The 22,806-nt window shown below is 40.7% G+C and overlaps 1 protein-coding gene across 3 annotated transcripts in view; it reads right to left on the bottom strand.

The window, feature by feature from the left end:
• Positions 1-4,911: 4,911 nt before the first annotated feature.
• The window catches only part of FBXO25 (F-box protein 25), a 71,909-nt gene continuing 54,014 nt past the window's right edge, over positions 4,912-22,806 (bottom strand). For 2 of the 3 annotated variants that reach the window (XM_059730026.1, XM_006269745.3), the window contains 2 exons: positions 19,032-19,175; positions 4,912-6,176 (listed from right to left, as the gene is read on the bottom strand). In XM_059730026.1, coding sequence (XP_059586009.1) covers positions 6,087-6,176; positions 19,032-19,175 — 234 coding nt within the window. In that variant the 3' untranslated portion in view covers positions 4,912-6,086. Of the gene's footprint in view, positions 6,177-11,736; positions 11,764-19,031; positions 19,176-22,806 lie in introns of all 3 variants that reach the window. The other variant, XM_006269743.3, reaches the window with a different exon arrangement.

Here is a 22,806-nt window from a genome sequence, read left to right as displayed (position 1 = left end):
AACTTACTTAAAGACGCTGTAATATTGAGTGAAGAGCATATTTGATTTTGCAGTGATAGAACCGATGAAGTAATGTACGAGTTGCATCAGTCAGCACCAGGCAGATCCCCAATGAAAGAACCATTGGGCAGTGGATTTTATCTCCTGCTTTACTATTGGGATGTTGAAAGATGTAGATAAGACATCCCTGAATTCCAAGGGCGTTGTGTCACTAGTATGTATAGAGTGCTTTGGAAACCTGAAACGCAGCACTGATGACCCAAATTGTTTAAAGTCATGAGACTGGTTTTCAATCATGAGACAAGTTGTAAAAATATTACTACTGCCCCTTCTAACCCTGAGTTTTTTTGCTGATGTAGTATAGGTTTGTGGTCCCCCTGAATTGCAGTTTTAAGAGTTAGCAATCACAGTGGTCTGTAAGGAGAATTCACACCTCTCAGAGCTATTATTTCAGCCTCTAAAGACTCCAGAGGACAGAGGTGACTCCGTTGCACATGTTCGAAATTTTCCTTTGCAAGTCATCAGGGTTAGAGATAACGATATCACCACACAGTTCTGAGAATTGGGGGTCCCTAAGCATGCATCTGTCTTCCCTGCTTAAAGCTGCATACAGGCTGTTTCTTCCTCTCATTCCTAGTGCAGCTTGTTTTGTTTTTAAAATATAGATGCGATTCTGGGGAGAGAAGAATTAGAAATGCTGCAAAGTGCTGCTCTGCTTCGTTCCACAAGATCTGGAGTTGTGGAGGGTTATGAGAAATTCCTCAGAACTCCAGAGACTGTTAATCCATCTGCACACAGTATCCAACACACTCGGACCCTGGTCCTGATCATTACTAACAGTGATATATCCTGAGTTTACCCAAGGGTAACAAACAGATTTCTGGCACTGGTTACTTGAAAGTTTATGAAGTCTCCTTCAAAAATCAATATTTGGGACATTTTCTTAAGGGACATAATTAAAATCAGCCTTCTCTGGCGGCAAATGGACTCATACCAGGCAATCACTTTTAATCAAGCTCCGTACCATTAGTCTAGTGTGAGAGAATTTTTCTTTCTTTATTCATTGTTAGAATGAGACTATGCAGCCACTGCACTCTCTGCCCTGCTGAGCATTAAAGAAATTCAGACTTACTCAGAACAATATGAGTTTCTTGGCTGAAGGCCTTTTTTTTAAGTATTATCGGAAAAATGATATGTTCAACTAATTTAAGGGCAAATCTATCCCTGTTTTCCATAAGGGCAAATTGAGAAGTATATCAAATTGTGAAGCATGCACCTTTTCCTAATATGGCTTAGAGATCTATAATTTAGTGTCTGCTTTCTAATTCAACTTGCTTCTAACCAAGGGGGGGAAGGGAACCTAGGCTCCCTTAACTGCCTAGATGGAGAAAACATTTTAGAAGATGTACATAACATGTTTTCAGGCTTCAGTTACATCTGTTAACTTAAGTCGATATTCAGCTCTATCAGTTTTATCAGCTTATGATCAGTCCTGGTCAGAAGGAAAGCCAGTTGAAGACTCCCAGCAGATGTGAGTTTAAAAACCTGCCTGAATAAGGACAATAAAACAGGAAAGGAAGTATGGAAATAGATTACCATACCTGAAGGGAAGGTAGGATCTCAAGGACTTTAATGGGCTCAAGTTCAGAGGACTGGGTAATCTCCATCCTAGAACTCTGAAGCTATATGAAATCACGGGTCTGATGGCAACAATCTTTAGGTTAGTGCTGCATGACTGAAGAATAGGATCTGTATTTAATAAGGAAAAAAATAAGCTGGGCAATTGTAGGTCTGGTTGTATATATTTGAGCAAGAGGTATTTGGCCTGGAACAGAAAGATGATCATGGGAATTAAGAAGCTATAGCACAGAAGGAGACTATGACAGCTTAGTTCCTTTGCCCCTCACCCCCACAAGAGGAAGTGTGGGGGGGAGGGGTGTGGGCAACGGTTGAAAGGTAGTTGGCTTCCTACAGATACACAGGGTGGGGGCTGTGAATGCTAGGGAGGGAACTGGCACTTATATCAAATTTTGCACCAAACTTAACTTAGCTATGAATAAATTTATGCTGGAAATGAGAGTTCCAGCACCTCTCTGGTTGGGAGCTCCCTTCTAATAAATGCAGTGTGGACAAACAACCTAATTAACTTCCAGGCAGAGCTTGATTGGTTCATGAAGGTGATCACAGCATGTGGTTGCTTGGAACAGCGGGCAAGTAGACTCCATGACTCAGGAACTCCCTTCTACTCTTGTTTCTAATCCACTCTTTTGAAGCTTAGTCCTCGGGTCAGAGAGATGGTGAATAGCTTGATTATAGATACTACCGTTTTCCTAAATAGAAAGGAGAGATTTACCATATTTTTAAAAAAGAATTCCATGTGCCAATACTTAGTTGCCAACCTGAGAATTTTTTTTTTTTTAACTGGCAACCAAACTCCTACTGGCATATGTTTTACATAATGTAAATGTAACTCTTCTGCTAAGCCCTGGCCAGCAGTAAGGAGGGCTGGGTTCAAATTTAGGGGTTTAATAGCAACTTTCTAAATCTGTGAAACCTGGAAAAAGAAATCTTAATTGGATATGCTAAAGGAACAAACTTCCCTGCTTGTAAGCAATGTTCAACTATAACAGGGTTATTATAGGGGAAGGAGGGATAAACACACACCCTTAGAAAAAACCTTACCCATTAAGCATGAAGTGAAATTCAAAGAGTTTATAAATCTCAATCACTAGCAAGCCAATCCAGGGGAGCTACTGTAACCTACGCCAGTCCTTTGGGAGGGGAGTCTTGCCCAGGGCTACCATCCAGAGGCTCTGGCACTTATGCTAGCCAAAAGTGACCACCAACCAATAAGACCCAGGCTCACAAACAGTAAAACAGGCACATGTACCACCCAAACCCACCCTACATGTCCCCTACTCACCTGCACACTGATACCTCCAACCCCATACCATGTTGCTCCATGCAGCACACCCCCTAACTTTACCTTCAGTGGCCTTGCTCCCCTTGTCCTGGTACAGACCTCCACCCCTCACTTCTCCCTCCTCCTTGCTCCACATCTCCGTCCCAGCCCCACTGGCCCTGTCCCTGTCCTACATGGTCCCTCAGATTGCTCAAGGCCATGTGACCCTGATACCCTTTGAGACAAGCAGCCACAACAGGAAAGTGATGGCCAGCAGGATGCAGCAGCAGCACATGGATAAGCGGGGAGGAGTAGAGAGGCCTCTAGGCCAGAAAGCCCTGATGAAGAGTCCCTGTAATGTGCTGAATTGTGTTTCCACTCAGGCACAAGGTGGCACTGTACTGCTCTGCTCTGCTTTCCATCAACACTTGCATCCAGCCTCATTCCAATGATGGATCTTCAATCAAGCACTCAGAGTTGTTTTTTTTTTTTTTAAATGAAGGCTATAGTTTTTTGTTTCTAAAAAGTAAAGTTTATGGCCCATCCCATAAATTTACAGGGAGTCATCTACCCAGACTTTTATCCTTTTAACATCCATAATTTCTTTTTGTCCTGTTCCATAGACTTGAAAGCAACCAATTTATGTACCAAAGGCTGGGGGAAGAGGGAATCCAAAGAAAACATTTATTTTTAAATATCTTACACTATTTTAAAATGAGGATTTTAGGTTCTCAAGATACTTTTTCCATGTGGCCCTGGCAAAATACTGTTCCATACTGTTTTGCAAAATACTAATTACTGTAGTTCTCACTTAATCTAATCCCTTCAAAGGAAAAATACAATTTAGAACAAATTAAGCCTCTCTTTACAGCAGACTAAATGCTACAAGTGACCAGCTGGCTTTTTTTTCTTCTTTCTGAGTGGCAAGATATGTCGGACTTGTTACAAGTTGGTCTAGGTGTAGTGAGCTGGGCTACTTACACCTAGACCAACTTGTAACAAGTCCATCCTTGTACATCCCTCTAATTCTGGGGAGGAGGAAAAAAGCAGAGAGGAAGGAAGATACTGACTGGTATTTGTCCTGATGCTTTCTTTACTCAGAAAATTATTTGACTGGACACCAGATGCCACTTAATTTCTCCTGCAGGATAGACAGGAGTGCACAGTTCATTAGTGAAATGCTGTAACTACTAGGGAAGACTAAAGTGATAGGAATTCCACCCCAACCTAGTCTCGGAGGTAACTGTGGTAATACAACCAACGCCCATTAAGAGCTCTTTTCATTCAGGCACTAGAGTTTGCTTCCTGGAAACCCTTCCAGGATGATGATGATGATGAATGTGGTGGTAGTATTTCGCCAAGCATGTTACAACTGTTGTCAGACTTCACTTAGGTTGGAATATTTGTAATCGGCTACAGATGTCCAAGGATTTTTTGTGTGTTTGATGTCTGTGACAAAGTGTTAGATACTCACAGACATCAACGTGTTAGATACTCAAAATTACTGCAGCAAAAGCATCTTACTACCTCTATAGCTGTTTTAGTAATGTTGAAGTGACAATGTGTGGCTATGGTCCAGGAAATACACAAGAGACAATGATTCTTTTAGGTGGTCTCTTTTATTGGACCAACTGCATAGTTGGGATAGTCTATGCCAACCGTGCAGTTGGTCCAATGAGAGAAACTACCCACAGAAATACTTACCCTTGCATCTTTTTTCTTTTTAACTGCAAAGTCTACATCTGCAAAAACAGGGAATTTCTTCATTTTATTTTACATTCATTAAATATTTTGGACACTAAAATATTCTCTCTTTCCTAATTAATCTGTTAGTGCTAGAATTCTAGTTCTGGTTAAAATGAAACAAAGGAAAAATTCTGGCATTCAGGATATGTATGTTTTTCTTGTTCAGTATACAAATGAAAAACTGATTTGGTGATGGATGTGGAAGTCATTGTTATAACATTTAAAACAGACTCACCCCTACATGCAAACGAAACTACTAAGAATAATAAGTAAAACATGATTTATTACACTTTGTACAAAATTAGATTCAAAACAAGCCAATTTGGAATATATTACATTTTGTATTTTGTTTGTATTTTACATGCTGTTGGTAAATGATCACTGCAAGAAGAAAAGTTAATTTTGTTGTTTTTTTTCTTATGCCAAATAAGTACGCCTCTTTAATGTTGTCATTTTCAGTTTCTAAATTGTAAGGAAGTCATTTCCTACAGAACTATTATTTCTTATTCACCAGCAGGAGGTGCTCCAGATCTCCAAACTAGGGAAAGCTAGCTTGTCGGGATTTTCCAAATTAGAGCCTCAGTTACTACTACAAGGTAATGCCGCTATACTGGAGTCCTTAGTAACATGTCCTTTTTACAGGATGTCTAGAAATCTTACTACAGTATTGTTGACAGCAAAACCATTACAACTGAAGACTGGCAATCACCAGAAAAATCCAGTGTTCTCCAACAGCCATTGGTTAATCTCCCACACTTTTTAAGTTTAGAGTGTGCTCAGACAGGTTTGATGTGGTTAATAAAATACCTTTTAGGAAAAATAAATATTTTGCATAATGTATATACAGAACTTGGTTTCCTTCATAATTTGTTCAACAACATGCACACACAAGTACAATTTATTCACAAACTTACAAAGACTAGGGCAAACTTGCTAACGTGAAGCAATCAAAGAAGGAATCAGCTGGCTATTTATGAAAACGTGCAAATTGTATGTGAGAGCTTGAAAAATGGTGGCTTACCTCAAGGAAATAACACAAATTGCTCTTGGTCATTCCAAGAACAGTTTAGCCCTTCCATCAAAATTTCCCTCCAATATGTTTGAAGCTGGTCACCTTCACGAAATGTCAAAATCAATGCAGAATAGACTGCAAGGTAGGACTAAATCTACTTTCTTTTCCTTGGACTTCAAGGAGCCCTTTGCAAACGTTTCTATAGACTGCAGCTTTCCTCTTCAGCATTTATTCCACTTCAGTCCTTTTCTGCCCACAAATAGCATATGCAATACACTTGTCCAAGACTTCCTTACCAGCACACTTTTTTAGAACAATGAAATAATTATGTTCAACAAAAAGATATTGCACAAAAAAGCATAATACACTGCAGACACTACAGAGATGACCAAAAGTAAAGAGAGACAGAAACAGCTATTGCCCAGCTTAAAATTTGAAGAGATCGATGAAATGCTGAGGAGAAACTGGCATAAAACAGGTTTCGGGGTCGTTGGCTGTACAAGGATGTCCTGTATCCTAAAGAAATTAAAGAAAAAAACAAGTTATTTTCTCACTCCTCCTTTCCCCTGCCCCCAACTTTAAAAACTTTTTTAAATGCACACTTCAGTCAGGGCACACATGTACTTGAGTTGCAAGTCAAGAATTTTTTGCTGAACAGGTTTTTTCCTTGTGTTGAAAATAGTGACTGTTTATGAAATCAGGGCCAGTTCTGACAAGTCTCGTTTTGAATTAAAGGTGCAAAATTGTCTAACTGTCCCATTTCAGCAGTTCCAAACCAGGAAAGTTTAAGTTTGAAAATTATGTTTACTTTTGGAAATTTTAGTTTAAAGTGGGGAAAAAGAAAGATTTAAATGACTCATTAAAAATAAATTAAATATTTTTATAAGCCCCAAACTAATCTTTCTTTTTTCTTTTCTTTTTTAACTAAAAATTTGAGACTGACTTTCATTTTGATTTGGGATGGGGACAATTTTGATCTCAAATTTTCATGGAAGGGTGACATATTTCCTGCCCAGCAATAATTGTAAGCAGTTTAGAAAAACAAAGGTCTTTGGTTATGCATACACAATGGGACTCTGAATCCTGGATTTCAAGATACTGTCACACTAAACTTTCTAAAAATAAGTCCCATCACAAAAAGTTTCTTTTGGAAAACAGAGCAGGAAGCAGAGGATTCTTCTACTCCACAAATACAGAGAAATTGAGTGTCCCTATTACAGTATTCAAGCTCTTGTATTCAAATTAGTGTTGGGAAGCCAGTCAATTGACCAGTCAAGTGACCACCTAGTACTTAATTACAGTAAAAAACTTTCAAATATTCCATGAAGCCAAGAATGCCAATGTGTAGGTGGCAGCCTTTTTTATTCCACAATTTCATCTCTTAGCAAGGGTAGGAAGACTGCATGCCTTGCCCCTCAGTCCTGCAGGAGTCAAGAGACGTGTGTGTATGTTCATTTGCTTATTCACTCCAGATCTCTCCTGCAAGAGAATGTGTCTTGTGAGAGTGAACACCTGTATGCTCAACTCCATGATCAGAAGGGGTCAAAGTAGCTTCCCCTGTGCCTTCCCCAAACTAGGGATCATCGTGGCTGGTGAAAGTTGGCAGCAGGGGCATCTGCAGGCTGGAATACCTGTATGCCTCGCTCGGCAAGATTTCTACTGCTGCAAATTTCCCAGAACCTTGAAAATCTATCACAACCCTGTCCATGGCTGTACATAAACACTCCTTTCCTCCCTCCCTCTATTGAGGGGCAGGCTAATACATATTAGTTGCTATGTGCAGGTTTTTTTAAATTTTATTTTGTAACTGTACAGGCTGACCCTTGGGTTTTAATCAATCCTATCTACATATACCTAACATTGATGATTATAAAAATTAATTACAATTTATTAGAACTTAAATTTCATCGTTTCACAATAACAGATAACTGTTTTTGTAATTAGCATATTATCTAACCTACTGGAGAGTCAAGTCTCTCTTTTCTCTGTTCTAATAAATTAATGCTTAACATATTTGACCTGCATCTGACAATATTTAAATGGTCAGTTGACCAGTAAGAACAGTGAGGCAGTGGACTAGACTGCGGAAGGAAACAGTGGAATCTCCATCACTGGACGTGTTCAAGAAATGATTGGACAAGCATTACTCAGGGATGAGATAGGAGCTATGTCTATGCTGTACTATTGGTATTTCCCATACTTCTGGAATTTCCTGATTACTGTGAGGCTGGAATTTTTTTCCCTTCCTGTCGCTAGATATGATGGTGGTGGTGGGGGCGGGTGTTTACCGTCTTCAGAAGCATTAAGGGTTGGCTGCAGGCAAGACTGGGGATTTTGCTGGGGTTTGCCAGTGCTGCTTCTGGGACTTAAACCCAGAGGTCCATGGGTACGGGGTCTTTCCCCTTTGCTCAGGATCAGGTCTATCACTGTGTCTGGGGCCAGGAAGGACTTTTACCCCACAGTCATATTGGTATGAATTGTGGGGGTTTCTGCCTTTCCCAGCAGCAGGAGGCACGGCCCTCTTCCTAGAGTCCCTCGATCTCTTGTGTACATGTTGACTACCATTGTAGCAGCAGGACACTGACTGCCACTGTACCCCTGCTATACCTGGGGCAGGTTAGGGTGCTATGTCTTACAGCTGTGTCAGGGTTGACTGTGTAGTTTTACTAAGAGGTTAGACCAGACCATGGATTTGGATAGGGATGATCCTGCAATTGATGGGGGTTTGGACTAGATGACCTCTGAATGTGCCTTTCAGCCTGACTTTTCTGTGACTCTATGAAATGTGCAAGCTTAATTCAAACCAACTGCATTATAATATGAACCTCTTTGGGGACGAGGGAAAAATTACTGGGAATGCCAAACAATCATTGAGGGAGACTATGGAAGACTATATAGTTTGTCACTTATTTTTCAGATACTATTTGAAATGTTAAGGATTAAAGTGTATTAAATCTTTATGTGGCAAACTCTGGACAAATAGCCGCTTGTGACAGCATAACAAGTACAAAGGTGGCAGAAGCTAGAATCCCTCTTGTTGCTGATACCTGTACTAATTCTTAGCTAGTTTTTTTGTTTACATATTTTCCATATTTTCTAAAAAAAATATGTTTAGGGGAATAATGAAAGAAAATTGAAAGTAAAAGTTTTCAAATTGTTTTAGTTTTAATTAAAACAGGCCAGGGTGTTTGAGCTGTAATGACACCAGAATCCATTTGTGAGCAGTTTTTAAGACCTCATTCCTCAATACTTTTAGTATTTTCTTACAATTTCACTTTACAATGCTTCACAAAGCAGTACTTCCAGGCAATGTGAAGCAGTGGTGCATGGCAGTGTTATATATGTCTTAATAACACTCCTGGATCATAAGGCATGCATGCAGAAAGCACCGCTCACAGAGTACTCTGCAGGCCTAACCATTGTCAATTACAAGATTACACAAGTCTAAAGTAATTCAAAGGCTTTTGTATGCCTGGCAATAGCACTTCACTGGTACTGTGAAATGCAGTTTCATATCTGTACAACATCTATAAACATGATTTCTTTCCCCCAAGATGCTGTACTCACTAACTTAGGTGCTAGATTAATATCCTAGGTCTTTTTTTTTCTCTCCAGCACTATCCATCCCCACCAACTCCAAACACACACAAAACAGGACAGCGGTGCAGTACACTTGTCCATACTGCTTTCAAGCCTTTTTTAGGCAGAAAGTGTAATTTGCATTCATTTACTGTTGGGTTTCTCTGCCAATACAGCCACTTATGACAGCAGAAGGACATGAAGACCATCACCAGTTTGTTTCTCATAGGACACTGAAAGGGCAATTATATTTTTTTTTAATTTTGGCAAGGTCAGTATTTAAATCGGGGACCCAGAGTTGAAAGGCTGCCCTAACAGTAACCCACTGAAGCTCTCAGTTTCCATTAAAAATAACATTACTGAGACATTACCCTCAACTTGCCGGTCAAAACACCCCAGAACATTCAAGTTAAATAAGCGTTCTATTATGAAAGTAACTGTGGTTTTTTTTTAGCTGATTACAGCTAGGACCAGGAAGAAGAGGTTGGAGATGCAATAATCACAAGTCCCTGACATGGTTCAATGAAGAAATTAGTAAGTTTCTTAAAAGCACTATTTATAAAGCTCAGGAATTGCAGCTTTATGCAAGTATTAAGTGGAACCAGAAGTCCAGTGTTTTGGGGAAAGACTCAGAGGAAGTAAATAAACTTTAAGGGGATAATATAACAACTACAGTTTAATCTTACACTACTGTTAACAATGAAACAATCTTACTGATTTCAGAGGGAAAGTAAGAGAACTATGCCCAAGTTATTTCACGAAAAGCAAGAACTTAAGACTAATACTTTGCTTATGTCCATAAATATTAGGTGTGAGAGCAGAACGGCATCTGTAACAAAGGACATTTCAAGTTCTTTGCACAACAAATAAGATGAGGACAAAGCCTCTGTTTAAGTGTTGCAACTTTTCAAATTTAATTTCTTTCTGGGTTTAGAAAAGTGTTATGAGATTTTCAGGTGGAGACTTATTTGTGGCCCTTCCCTTGCTTACTGGACAAGGACAGCCTGATAATAATATGGACACAGGGCAAAGAACTATACAAACAAAATAAGCAACAATAGTGTGCCAAGTGGAACTGCCAAAGAAGAAGTGATGCTGGAAGCAGAGAAAGCAGCAAAAAGCTCTGAAGAGATAAAAGCTGCTGCACTTCACTCTTTTTGACATGAGGGCCAGGCTTTGCAGTCTGCAGGAAAGGAGACATGCAGTGGCAGAAGAGACACTTTTATTGAAAAGCAGATACATCCGCCCTTCACACTTGTTACCAGAATGTATTTCCCAGCTCTCAGACTCTGTAACCACTGCCTACCTGATGCAGATATGTGGAAATGTGAGTTAGTTTCTTTCACCTGCACTGTCTTTCTAAATTTACTGCTGGGCACAGCTTGTCACAGGCTGTCTGTTTTTATGCTGCCGCAAAGAACAAAACATCACCCCAAGCTCTGCCCTGCCATTCAGGAAATCAATGCAGAAGAATTTCCAGTAAAATCAGGTTTTGGTTTTTTAAACCCAGAGAGCGATTTCCGTGAGGAAGAACCACGTTGATCTGAAAAAGCTATTATGTGTTTTTATTGGAGCTGAGGAACAGTGTGTTCACCTTGTAAGTTTGAATAGTTTTACATGCTATTACTCAAACCACAGCAATTTTCAGTTCTTCTATTAAATTGTATTTAGCTGGATCTAAATATATATAAATGGAAAGAAAAATATGTACTATATAGAAGGAGCAGCTAATAACAAACACCATCATTTTCTTTCCTCAATTTCAGTTTACTTGCAAATTAGAAATAACTAACAACCAGGGGGCTGCAGTGGCCCAACATGAAATTGTTTCACATTCAAAATATGTTTTTGTATTTTTTTCTTAAGTTAGAAAAAAGGGAATCTGAAATTCCTGTCTGCAAATGACCTGCTAGGAAGATATTTTAAAGTGCCATTGAATTATTTGGATTGGGATAAAAGTATCTCTTGGATCTTCATTTCATAAATAGTTCTTTAGCCAAGTGACCCACTAGCATTTCTGCCAACAAAGATGCCAGTTATAGCATAATCAGTCTATTTAGAGGTGGACTGAATTATTTCTGTAAGGTTAGACTTTATTATGAAGTAGTGACATGGTTCACATTCCAATGTCCTAAGGCAGAAAACCTCTATACTTATCACTAAACCCACAAAACCTCCAGGCTCATTCTAAACTCAAATTCCAAATCCTATCTGGCAACAAAATGTGTTGTTACGGAAGCAATTCTGGTGTTCAAGTTACCTTTACTGGCAGCTGCACCCACCTTACATCAGGATCCCCAAGTTTAAACAGTGTCAGCAAGGAAAATTGCAAATGAATGGAAACTGAAGTTGAAAATGCCAAATATCTAATAGTATCAACAACTGCAACTTCCTAGTTGTTTGGAACAAACTAAGAAAAATTAGAAGACAACAGCTTGTTCACTTCAACATTACAAAACAGGTATAAATGAAAGAAGGGATGAAACGCACAAAATACCTTGAGTAACAAAGCAAGGTGGTAGTCCTTTGAGATCATGAAGAAAGAAGCAGGAATGAATGCAGTAAAGTAAGAGAGGAAATGTTAAGATACTTTGGAATGGGTATCATTTAAAATAATAATCGTAATACATGACTATCCGCCACAAGAATATTTTGCACTAGATCATTTTAATCTATTGGAAAACAAAACCCACAAAACCCATCACTGCAACTCTGATAAGAGTAAATATGCACATCACCTACATGGAATTGCTAAACCACTGCACAGTGTTTTAGTAACCTGCCTGAAGGTAAAGAAATTACCTTTAAAGAAGGTTGAATATTCTGTTTTTTTATACCCATTTTAGAGCAACTGACATGTATGACCCAATTTGCAACTGAAGAAATATAGAAATTACTTACAACAGTGACACCATATAATGATGTAGAAGAGTTAAGATACAAACAAAAAGCACTTATAAAATACCTCACTTCATAGTGCATTTTGCCAGTTTTAATCCATGAATTCTGCATTTTGTCTATATTAAAAATGATTGAGTTTGTCCCTAAAAAAGAATCCCCTCTATCAAAATTAAATGAGTGTATACTTGACCCCTTTCCTTTTTCTTAATATTAAGAATCTTAGATGTTCTGTGACATCACTACACTTCCTATGAAGTAGTTAATAATGACTTCACTCCTATATGCAAGTTTTCTATGTTGATTTGTTTTAAAGAAATGGTCACAACTCAAGCAGCCCAGATACTGCTGTTTGGAAGCCTGAAAAACTTATTACAAACAACACTGATTACAAAAAAATTCTGAAAATAGTCTGTTCACTGCACATACTTGAGAGCACTGTGCTTATAACCAGGTTCAATATCTCCCTGTATAGCCAGGCAGCCTCCCCTGTGTGTAAGCCTTTCATAGGAATATGTGCTAGGAAGGACCTCCTGAATTATGCAATCTAGTCTGAGATATCATAGGTAACCAGAGCATATACTCTTTTTTTAAGACATCCAGTTTCAAACCTGTTTGAGTTTGGTTGTTTGTTTCCACAACTGTTGCAAAAGTGATTCTAGACCCTCATTCCTCTGACAGGCAACAGCTTCTAATTTCCAGGCTAAGTTTATTTATGGTCTGTTTATACCCATTTGTTTTTGTTACAATCGTATCTCTTTAGCTGTGTTTCCCTTTTTTAAATTAAGATGCAAGGGGCAGCAGATGCTTCAAAGCAGGGCTTTATCATTTTAAAGATAAAGGAACAACAAATTTAGAAAGTGTACAAAAGAGTGTAAAAGATGAAGCTTTGTGTGGGAACAAATTTGTGTTAGTTACAGGAAGCAGAACAGCTATTAACCACTGCTATATACAGTTTATATAATACTGGTCTTCAACACAAATACTAAACCCAACCTAACAAATGGTTTGGCAAGAGTTTATTTACTACACTTTATCTATGTAAACTGGCACAGCTCTTTTCCTAATTACAACAGCTATTTCCTGGCACCACAAACTTCACAGCAGGGTTGTTAGGAGCATGCAGTAGTGTAACTAAAGCAGGGTGAGTGGGGCACCAGTTCTGGGCACTGACCAGAAGGGGGGGCCATAACTGTCCCCCTCTTCCCAGGAGTCTTTGCTGTGGCACAATCAGCCCTTCCCTACCCACTACCTGACCTTAGGAGGCAGGCAGGGCAGTGTATCTGAAGGATGGGGGAAGGGGAAGGTTGTGAGTGCCCCCGACCCAGGAGCCTTTCCTAGTCCTGAACCCAATATGCATGCATGGGAGAGGGAGCCAAACAGGCCACCAGGGTCAGCTCCCAGGGAGCCCAGCCACTGGGCTGCTGCTTGAGCACAGTGGTGTTGCTCCAGCAGCAGCAGGGACAGGTAAGCCTTCCCCTCACCACATCCATTTCCTCTCACTCCCCTGAGGCTACAATGGTCAGCATACCCTCACATCCCCTCCCCCACTGTGAATGCTCAATGAGCTCATTACGGCTCTGGGAGCAGGTTTTGCTTCCCTTTGTTTTCTCATATTTCTTTAAAGGGCTTGTGAGAGAGTCTGGACTGACCCAGCTGAAAAATGGAACTATTTATTCACAGAACAGACAGCAGCTGCAGAGCTAATTTACTTGTACTACCTTGCTAATGTGCCAGGAGAAACTACTTTCCAGAGCTGGGGGGTAATTTAGCCAAGTGAGCACTGTCAGCTTTGCCAACAAAGGTGCTAGTTATAGTATAAATCAGGGGTAGACAGCCCCAAGAACGTGAGCCAGAATGCATTTTGCTTGGCAGTCACATCTCAGGGAAGGGGCCAGGGCTGTGCTGCCACAACAAAGATTGGGGCCCTTGCAGCTCCCCCTTTGTCCACCCCTGGCATGCCAACATTTTATAAGGTGAGGTTGCAGTTGTTTTTGGCACTCTGCCCAAAAATGCTGCTGACCCCTGGCGTAAATCATTTCATTTAGAGATGGACTAAATTCTGCAAGGTCAAACCTTGGCTTATTATATGTTAGTGCCATGGTTCACACTCCAATGTCCTATCTAATCACTAATCCTACAAATCCTCCATGCTTATTCCATACTCTGTTAGAATCCTACCTGGTGTCAAAACTAGTTGTAATGGAAATAATTCTGATGTTAAAGATAACTAGTTACATACAGCCATACTAACCCAGTAGAGCTCTCAGATTAATTGGGTCAGAGATATTCAGTACTAAAATGATGATCAAATGAGTGATGTTCTTACTTAAAATCAGTGCATTAACACAAAACAATGCTTCAATAGTGTATAGCTGTCTGTTCTATTCATTACCTTTTGGAGAAGGTAAACTAGAGACTTTTATTTGTTAGCAATCCCTCAGCATCATCCACAAAATGAGGTGTTAGCCAAAGAACACCATCCATGTATCAGGTTGGAAAAATAATTTAGAAGCTGAATAAATAGAAGGCAATCTGCTTTAAAGAACCTTCCCATCAGGTACAAAAACACCATCTACAAAGCTAACAGCTTGGTGGAGATCAGTAACTAGAAGAAGAGCAGTTGACTGGAGCAGAGTTTTGGAAAAACAAGTGATGTTGGTGGAGTGAGGAAAGCTTTTCAAAGAACTGACCCTCTCTGCAGCAACCACCTTTCCTTTCCTTGATCACATTTGTTTTCATAGTTAAGAGAGTTACTGAGGATGTGAATGATCAGGCCCCTGTATACAAAAATAGTCATGCTGCAAAAAGCTCAAGCTTCATTTTATATTTATAGTTGGAGAGAAGACTCCTGAGCTTCAGTTGTGGCTGACCTTTTGGTTTGTAATTCTCCATCTCCAAATACAAACCGATAAATGTTATAACATTTTAAAAATATGATTTTTTAAAAATAAAATTATTTTAATTTTATATTGGTTCAGAGCATGGTGCTCTTTCTCTGCTCCAATTATCTTTGGACAGGGCTGCATTTAAGGTTTTCATTCTTTTTTTTGAAAACTCAATGAAATGGTCCAAAATGACCTAAAGACCCTCCTTATTTTCATGATCATCATGACCCAGGATACCCATATCTCACTAAAACAATGGATCTATGGATCTAGCAAACTCATATTAATGTGCATATTTTGGGGTGGGGGGCAGGTGGTACCAACTAGCCCATTAATTTTAAATTGTTCTCTTATGAAATCAGGGTATATACAAACTACAGCACTGAAAAACAAATGCTTTTCTTAAATCTTAAATTAACCATCTTAAAAATGGAACACATAGAAGGAACACTCCTACTATAGACTAATCTAAAGTACTAAGTTCAAATCTTACACTAGATTTCTTTACCTTTCCAGATTCAAAACCCACTTCGGTGAGAACCTGTTTCTCTATCACAGAATTTCTGTTAAGCTCACTATGCTACCTGAACTCTTAGTTTGAAAGCCACTCCACAAGACCAATCTGCATAGAAAAGAATTATCATCTTTCTACTACCTGCCAATCTGAATGCTTCTAAAAGGAAAATGTATTAAACCTTTATGAAAAAATATAAAAAAGGAATCTGCTAAAAATCTTTTAGCGCTCAACAATTAAGTTATAAGTGCTAGATTCTTTGGACTAAAGCAAATTGGGTCACTACCAGTTTTAACTACCCTATACTTTGAAGCGCATTTACTGAAAGTATCTGAAAGGAGAAAACATATTGTAAATACCATCAGATTATTCATTTACATAGAATACTCTAATATAAACAATCTTTACAGTTCCTTAAGAAAACTAGAATGTAAAAGAAGAAATACATAAATGCATAGTCAAATCACACACTGCTTTTTTTTTTTACAGACAGAAAGCTGTATTCCAATTACCAGAAAGTAAGTTACAGAACAGACTTCTGCTGCACTGGCCAGCTTTTATACTTAACCAATCTTGATATCAAGTGTGAGAGCTGCAGAAGTGCATCAACTAGTTGTCTAGACTTTATAAAATATGAGCAGAAGTCTTTATCAGCTATCTTTTCTTGCTAAGTATAACCATCTGCAGATGCAACCATGATAACCAAGGTATTCAAATTCAGAATGACATGGTTCATAAAGGTCCTTTGCATGCACGCTACTTTTTCTCCTTAGATGACCCATGGGCTAGGGACAGACATTCAAAAAACCTGACCCTAAATTGATTCAATCTTTGCAGGTTAATCTAACCTGCAGAGATTGAACCAATTTGCAAGCGGATAGATATTCTCTTTTAATTCCAGAAACGCAGGCACATGCCAGCAGTGGCTCAGGCCAGAAACCTGGGGGTGTTAAAGCAGAACTCCCTTCCCTTCCACAGGGAACCTGAGCTGGGGAGGGGGGAAGGGCATGGCCAGGCCCCAGCAGGCCTGAGTAAGACTGAGGAGGGGTTTAAACCCCCACCTTGGGCTGCAGGGTGGGGGCTTCAGGGTTTGGAGGGTGGGGGAAGAGGGAGCATGGCCAGAACCCCATGGCAGAGGAAGAGGAGAAGGAGGGGAAAGCTCTGGCCACCACAGTGACTCCCTGACAGCTGGGAGCAATCATGGCACACACCTCTGCTACCCAGCCTCGGAGGAGGACTCTTCTCCCTCCTCCCTGCAGCCACAGGACTCTGGGGTGCTGGAGGGGGACTCTTCCGCCTCCCACTCCTCCTGCCCCCTGCCACCACAGGTTGGTGCTGCCTGGCCTGGCTCCCTCGCTCTGTGTGGTGCTGCTTCACCTGGCCCAGCCTGCATGCGTGAAGCAGCTGTCTCCGAGCCACAGCCGCTGTGGATGGCCAAGGCAGCTAGATGGCTGGGCTGACCCGCAGGGGCAGGGCCTCCTCAGTGGCTGCAGCTCAGTGATGGGGAAGCCCCAGCAGGGGCAAGGGTGTAGCCAGATGCCATCCTGGCATGTCCCCATTAAGGCAAAGGGGGAAGGGAGGAAGTTAATTCCTCCCTCTGTCCCTTCTGCCCCTGGGGACCACAGCCAGAGTCTGCCAGCCCCAGCCATCCCTCCTGCCCCTAGCCTGCAGACAGGCAGACCATGGCTGCAGTGGGAGAGGGGAGGGGAATGAGGGAAGAATTAACCCCCTCCCTGCCCACTTTGACTTAACAGGTCCATGCTGGGGTGCATCTGGCCATGTCCCTGTCCCTGCTTGGGTTAGAGAGCAGAGGGGTGAGGCCAGCTCTGCTCTCTGGAGCAGATGGCAAAGCCCACCTCATGGCTGCAGAGCATCCTGGCATGCTGGAAAACTCTGGTTTAACTAAAACCAGGAAGGGGTCTGGGACAGAAGTTGCATAAGCCAGTTTGACCCAAATCAATTAAGTCTGATACTACATTCAATCGGGTGTCAGCCATTTCAGGCATTTTGAAACTGGTTTATGTGCACTGAACTTTTGTTCTGTTATAGGTTTAAACCAGTTTCTGATCACTTAAAACCAGTTTATGTGTAACTTCTGTCCCTAGTCATAAAGACATGCCAGGAAGAATCATCTTTGGGAAAGAATGGGGATAAAAAACAGATAAGCTTTTACAGTTTTGCTTTCAAGTAACTGTCCTTAGAATGTGAGAGAGTGATGAAAAGAATATCTCTTAATGTACAGAAGCAAAGCGATCTCTAGGGAGAAGATTTTTCATCGTTTTTAAGCCATTCTTTTCTCCTTATTTTCCACTTGATAGCATGATCTACTCTGGTCTTCAGGTTGCCAATTGAAGCCCGTCTGAAAAGGTGGCATCATAATCCATTTTGCCACCAAAATATTAAATCAAAATGGAATTACTCTGACTTCAAATGAGAGTAAGACATAGATTATACGAGAGAAACAAAATTCAACTATAAGGCACAATATTCCTACTTGTAAACAGCAAGACTATGGAAAAGGAAAGAGCATTTCTAACAGCATTCTTCAAAAAACAAAACTAGTTACTAGTTCTCATAATATATTACAACGGTGCTCAACCTCTGGCCCTGTGCACTAAAGTGGTACGGAGACCCAAGCCATGGGCTCAATCCCACACACAGGGTAAGTCTGCAGGCCTTATCCAGCACAAGGTCAGCACACGGGATTGGTTTGCGGGTGCAATCTTGTGTTTTGATATGACCCCACAGGCCAGATCCAGCTGCAGTGCAACCCTGCACATCAACTTGACCACTCTCCAGTGTATGGAGGTCCCCACGGATTAAGAACTTTGGTGGCGAGGGAGGGATGGCAGCAATTCATGATGCTGCCACTCCTCTGCTGCAAAATTTCTGAACCAGAGGGAACCCCATGGGCTGGATTGCACAGGTCCACAAACTAGATGCAGCCCACAAGATGGAAGTTAGTTCTAGTAATATACTGTACTCAACACAATAAGTTTGAATACCACTAATATATTACATTAATGATGAGGAAATATTGTAAAAGGTCTTACTATTGATTAATATTTTATTGGCTGTGATGTCAGTTACGTGAAATTAGACTTTTCCTCCTTCCACTTCACAATTTTGGTGCATTACATTCCTGTCTAACAAAAAAAAGCTGGAATGTAAAGAATTACACCCTTCCTTTGCTTCAAGATTCTTAAAAAGTTGTAAAAGCATAGAATACTGATTTTAGTACAGCTTTAAACAGCTAAATATAGCACAGAATTAAACTTTACATTCTAATTATATTTGGAATTCCCTTGAAAAAAAGTTTTGTAAAAATGTCCATATAATTAGTTCTATTAATTACTTTCCACTTGAGATGGTACATACTTATATGACATCTTAACATTTTTCCTTTCAAACATGCTTTTCACCAGCTAAACGTGAAAAGTACTTTCCCATTTTAAAATTATACATTTTCTTATACAATTATACAATTCTTACCTTCCAAAACAGAATACTACAATGCCGACAGAAATGCAAAGTGTCTCCATATTGCTCCTTTATGGGATAACATTTCTGAAGTGCAAAATACATCAGCTTCCAGTCAACGTGACCTTTTTCTGATGGAATCAAATGTCTACAGAACTGGACATAAAAATTAATATTTTCTTTAAAATGTTTGCAGATGATAGTCAAATCAATACAAGCTTCAAGTGTAAAAGAACAGTTCAGTTGAATTTTAATAATTGTGCCTCTTTGGGACTAATATTCTGGTTCGTATACAGAGCTTTATGGAGTGTCAACCTGAAACTCTGAAGTTCAATTTTAAGGTCCAGCCATACAAGATGATTTATCCCAAATTCTAGTCCACAACCCTCCAAATACATGAACATTTCAGAAAGAAACCAAATTAAGTAGAAAAAGCGAAGAAAATAACAGACTATGGACTTGTTAAAATATGTATAATTTATTTAACTCCACTTCCATAAAGGAATAAAGAGTTAGATCACCTAGGTGCTGAAATACTAAGGGTTTTTTAGGCCCCTTGCCCTCAGAGTGAAATCCAAAACCCTGACTTAGGAAACTTTGCAGTGCCTGGGGAGAGTTAGGCACCCCAAAAGGGCCATTCAAAACACCTGTGTGGTGAATGGTTAATTTTTTACAGCTGAACCATAGGAAACACTAAATACAAGGATATGCTAAATTCCTGCTCCACTTTAGAGTTTATCTCCTAAGCCAGGGCTGTGGGGAAGCACCTTTGCCCACTCAGGTTTCCAAGCCTGGGTTCCTCTTCTTAGATTGTGTGCTTACAATTTTTTTTAAAGATACCAGCAGGGGTTATGGGTTTTCTTTTCAAAAGGGACCAGAGGAGAGGAAGGTCCACTAGGATGAGGAGGCCCATTGTTATATAATTGCCTAATGGTTTGAGAATTGATACAACAAGGAGCAGGATGATCTCATGGTTAGGACATTTTCTCAGGAAAGGTGAGCTGGAAGTTCCAGGCCCTAGTCCCAGGATTATTTCCATGGCATGCTTTTAATCCAGTAACTGTTTAATGTAAAATGCATAAACAAACAGAGTAGGGACCAGACACTAGAATTTAACTTTCCCAACTGACTGTCCTAACCTAAGTTACAGTCATGTTTCTTCTTGCTGGAACTTGCTGGCAGTGCCCAAAGATTGGAAGAAGGCCAATGTGATGCCTACCTTCAAGTAAGGGAGGAAAGTAGATCTGGGGAACTACATGCCCATCAGCCTGACTTCTATCCTGGGGAAGATCTTGGAAAAAATTATCAAAGAGACCATTCTTGACAAATTGGCTGATGGCAACATCCTGAGGGATAGCCAGCACAGGTTTATTGTGGGTAGGTCTTGCCTGACCAATCTTATCTCCTTCTACAGCCAGGTGACATATCACCTGGACAAGGAAGAGGAGATTGACATCATACATCTTGATTTTAAAAAAGCTTTTGATCTGGTATCCCATGATCATGTCATAGAAAAACTGGCCAACTGCAGCCTCGGCTACATCACAATCTGCTGGCTAGGGAACTGGCTCCGTGGTCAGACTCAGAGAGTGGTAGCCAATGGAAGTCAATCATTGTGGTTCGCCGTGACCAGTGTTCCATCCTTGGGCCTATACTCTTCAACATCTTCATTAAAGATGTGGACATTGGTGTCAGAAGCAGACTGACTAAGTTCGCCGATGATACCAAACTTTGGGGTAAAGTGTCCTCACTCGAGGCCAGGATGGTGATCCAGGCCGACCTTGACAGGCTCAGAAAATGGGCGGATGAAAACTTGATGGTGTTCAATGCCGAAAAATGCAAGGTACTCCACCTTGGGAAGAAAAACCTGCAGCATGCTTATAGGCTTGGCTGTGCTATGCTTGCTAGCACCATGGCTGAAAGGGACTTGGGGGTCATGATTGACCACAAGATGAATATGAACCACCAATGTGATGTTGCAGCTGGCAAAGTGAGCAAAACTCTGGCTTGCATCCATACATGCTTCTCTAGCAAATCCCAGGATGTCATCCTCCTGCTGTACTTGGCCTTGGTGAGGCCGCAGCTGGAGTACTGCATCCAATTCTGGGCTCCACAATTCAAAAAGGACATGGAGAAACTTGAGAGAGTCCAGAGGAGAGCCACATGCATGATCAGAGGTCAGGAAAATAGACCTTATGATGAAAGGCTGAGAGCTATGGGACTCTTCAGCCTGGAAAAGCGCAGGCTCAGGGGGGACCTGGTGGCTACCTATAAGTATATGAGGGGTGTACATCAGGATCTGGGGGAACACCAGAACGCCCTAAGGGATGACAAGGTCAAATGGTCACAAACTCCTCCAAAACCATTTCAGGCTGGACATAAGGAAGAACTTCTTTACTGTCCAAGCCCCAAAGGCTTGGAACAGACAGCCACCAGAGGTGGTGCAAGCACCTACTCTGGACTCATTTAAGAGACATTTGGATGTTTATCTTGCTGGGATCCTTTGACTCCAGCTGACTTCCTGCCCCTGGGGCAGGACTCGATGATCTTCCGAGGTCCCTTCCAGCCCTAACGTCTATGAAATCCTCCATGACTACATTCCTTTCTGCCCAGTGAAAAAGTTCCAATAAGAGTAGGACATGCCTCCCACTGTCCCCTAGCTAATATAGTTATTAGTGAACAGTTTAGGGAGATGGGAAATGAGGGTTTGAATTCCCTTAGGCCAGGAATTCCCTCCACTTCTTGCCCCTCCACTCCTTGGGCAAGCGCGTTAACTACTAGGTTCTTTTATAAGAGCCATTACATCCTCCTCCTGCCTCAACCCTTCCTCCAAATGTGTTTTAAAACTAAAACAGTTGCAACTGCCTTTTACAAGAGACCCTGTCCTGTTAGTGTTTGTTAGGATCAGCCCCTTGGTGTACTTATGCTCCATCTAGCTTCTGGATTCCAACAGAACTAACATGGGAGATAAGCACCTAGCTGCTCAGGCTGGGGCAGTTCTATGCATGCCAAACACAGAGGTACCCAAGTAAGTTTCAGAGCCGCTGCTTCTGGCTTTTTTTATCCCTATTTTGGATGTAGGTAAGTCAAGTACAACCAAATCCTATTGTAAGCACCTAAGTCTATTTAGGATCTAGCCCAAAGTCAATACTATGTCCAAATAACAAGAGAAATATTTTAAAGTATTTTACAGAAACACCTATTCACTGGGTGTATGTACATGCGCACTTAATGTGAAGCGATAAACTCCAGAGCACTCTGAGCTGGAGTACACTGCTTTCTGGGCACAGCATCTACACATGTGCCTGGGACAGTAACACTTTAAGCTGGTGTGGAACAAGCCTAGGCTGGCGGCAGACTCAGGGGGTCAGTCCCAGGCTCCAGGTGGCAGCATTGGACAGCAGAGGGGCTGGCTGGAGAACAAAAGTGCCAAATCTATGGAGCCACGTGGCTAAACCTGCTGCCTGAGCTGACCAGGTGCAATTTCTGCATCACCATCTACACATGCATTTCAGCGCTGTAAAGTACTCCACTGTAAGATAGTACTGTCTTCAACACTACTATCTTACAGTGGAGTTAATTTACTGCACCCTAATACTAGCGCATGTGTAGACTATGATGCACACACTGAGTATTTTTCTTTATTTCTATATAAAAGTGAAAGATGCATGTATTTCAATTCATGGCTTATATAACTAAAAGTATGGGCAAAGACTTCATAATAATTATGGTTAGAAACTTCAAATAATTCTTTTTCTTCAAAATAAAAGAACATACTCTAGTCTTC

The sequence above is a fragment of the Alligator mississippiensis genome, chromosome 1 (assembly GCF_030867095.1).
Source record: "Alligator mississippiensis isolate rAllMis1 chromosome 1, rAllMis1, whole genome shotgun sequence".
NCBI classification, from domain to species: Eukaryota; Metazoa; Chordata; order Crocodylia; family Alligatoridae; genus Alligator; species Alligator mississippiensis.
Note: the sequence above shows the minus strand (reverse complement) of the source record. Positions and strands in the feature narration are given on the sequence as shown.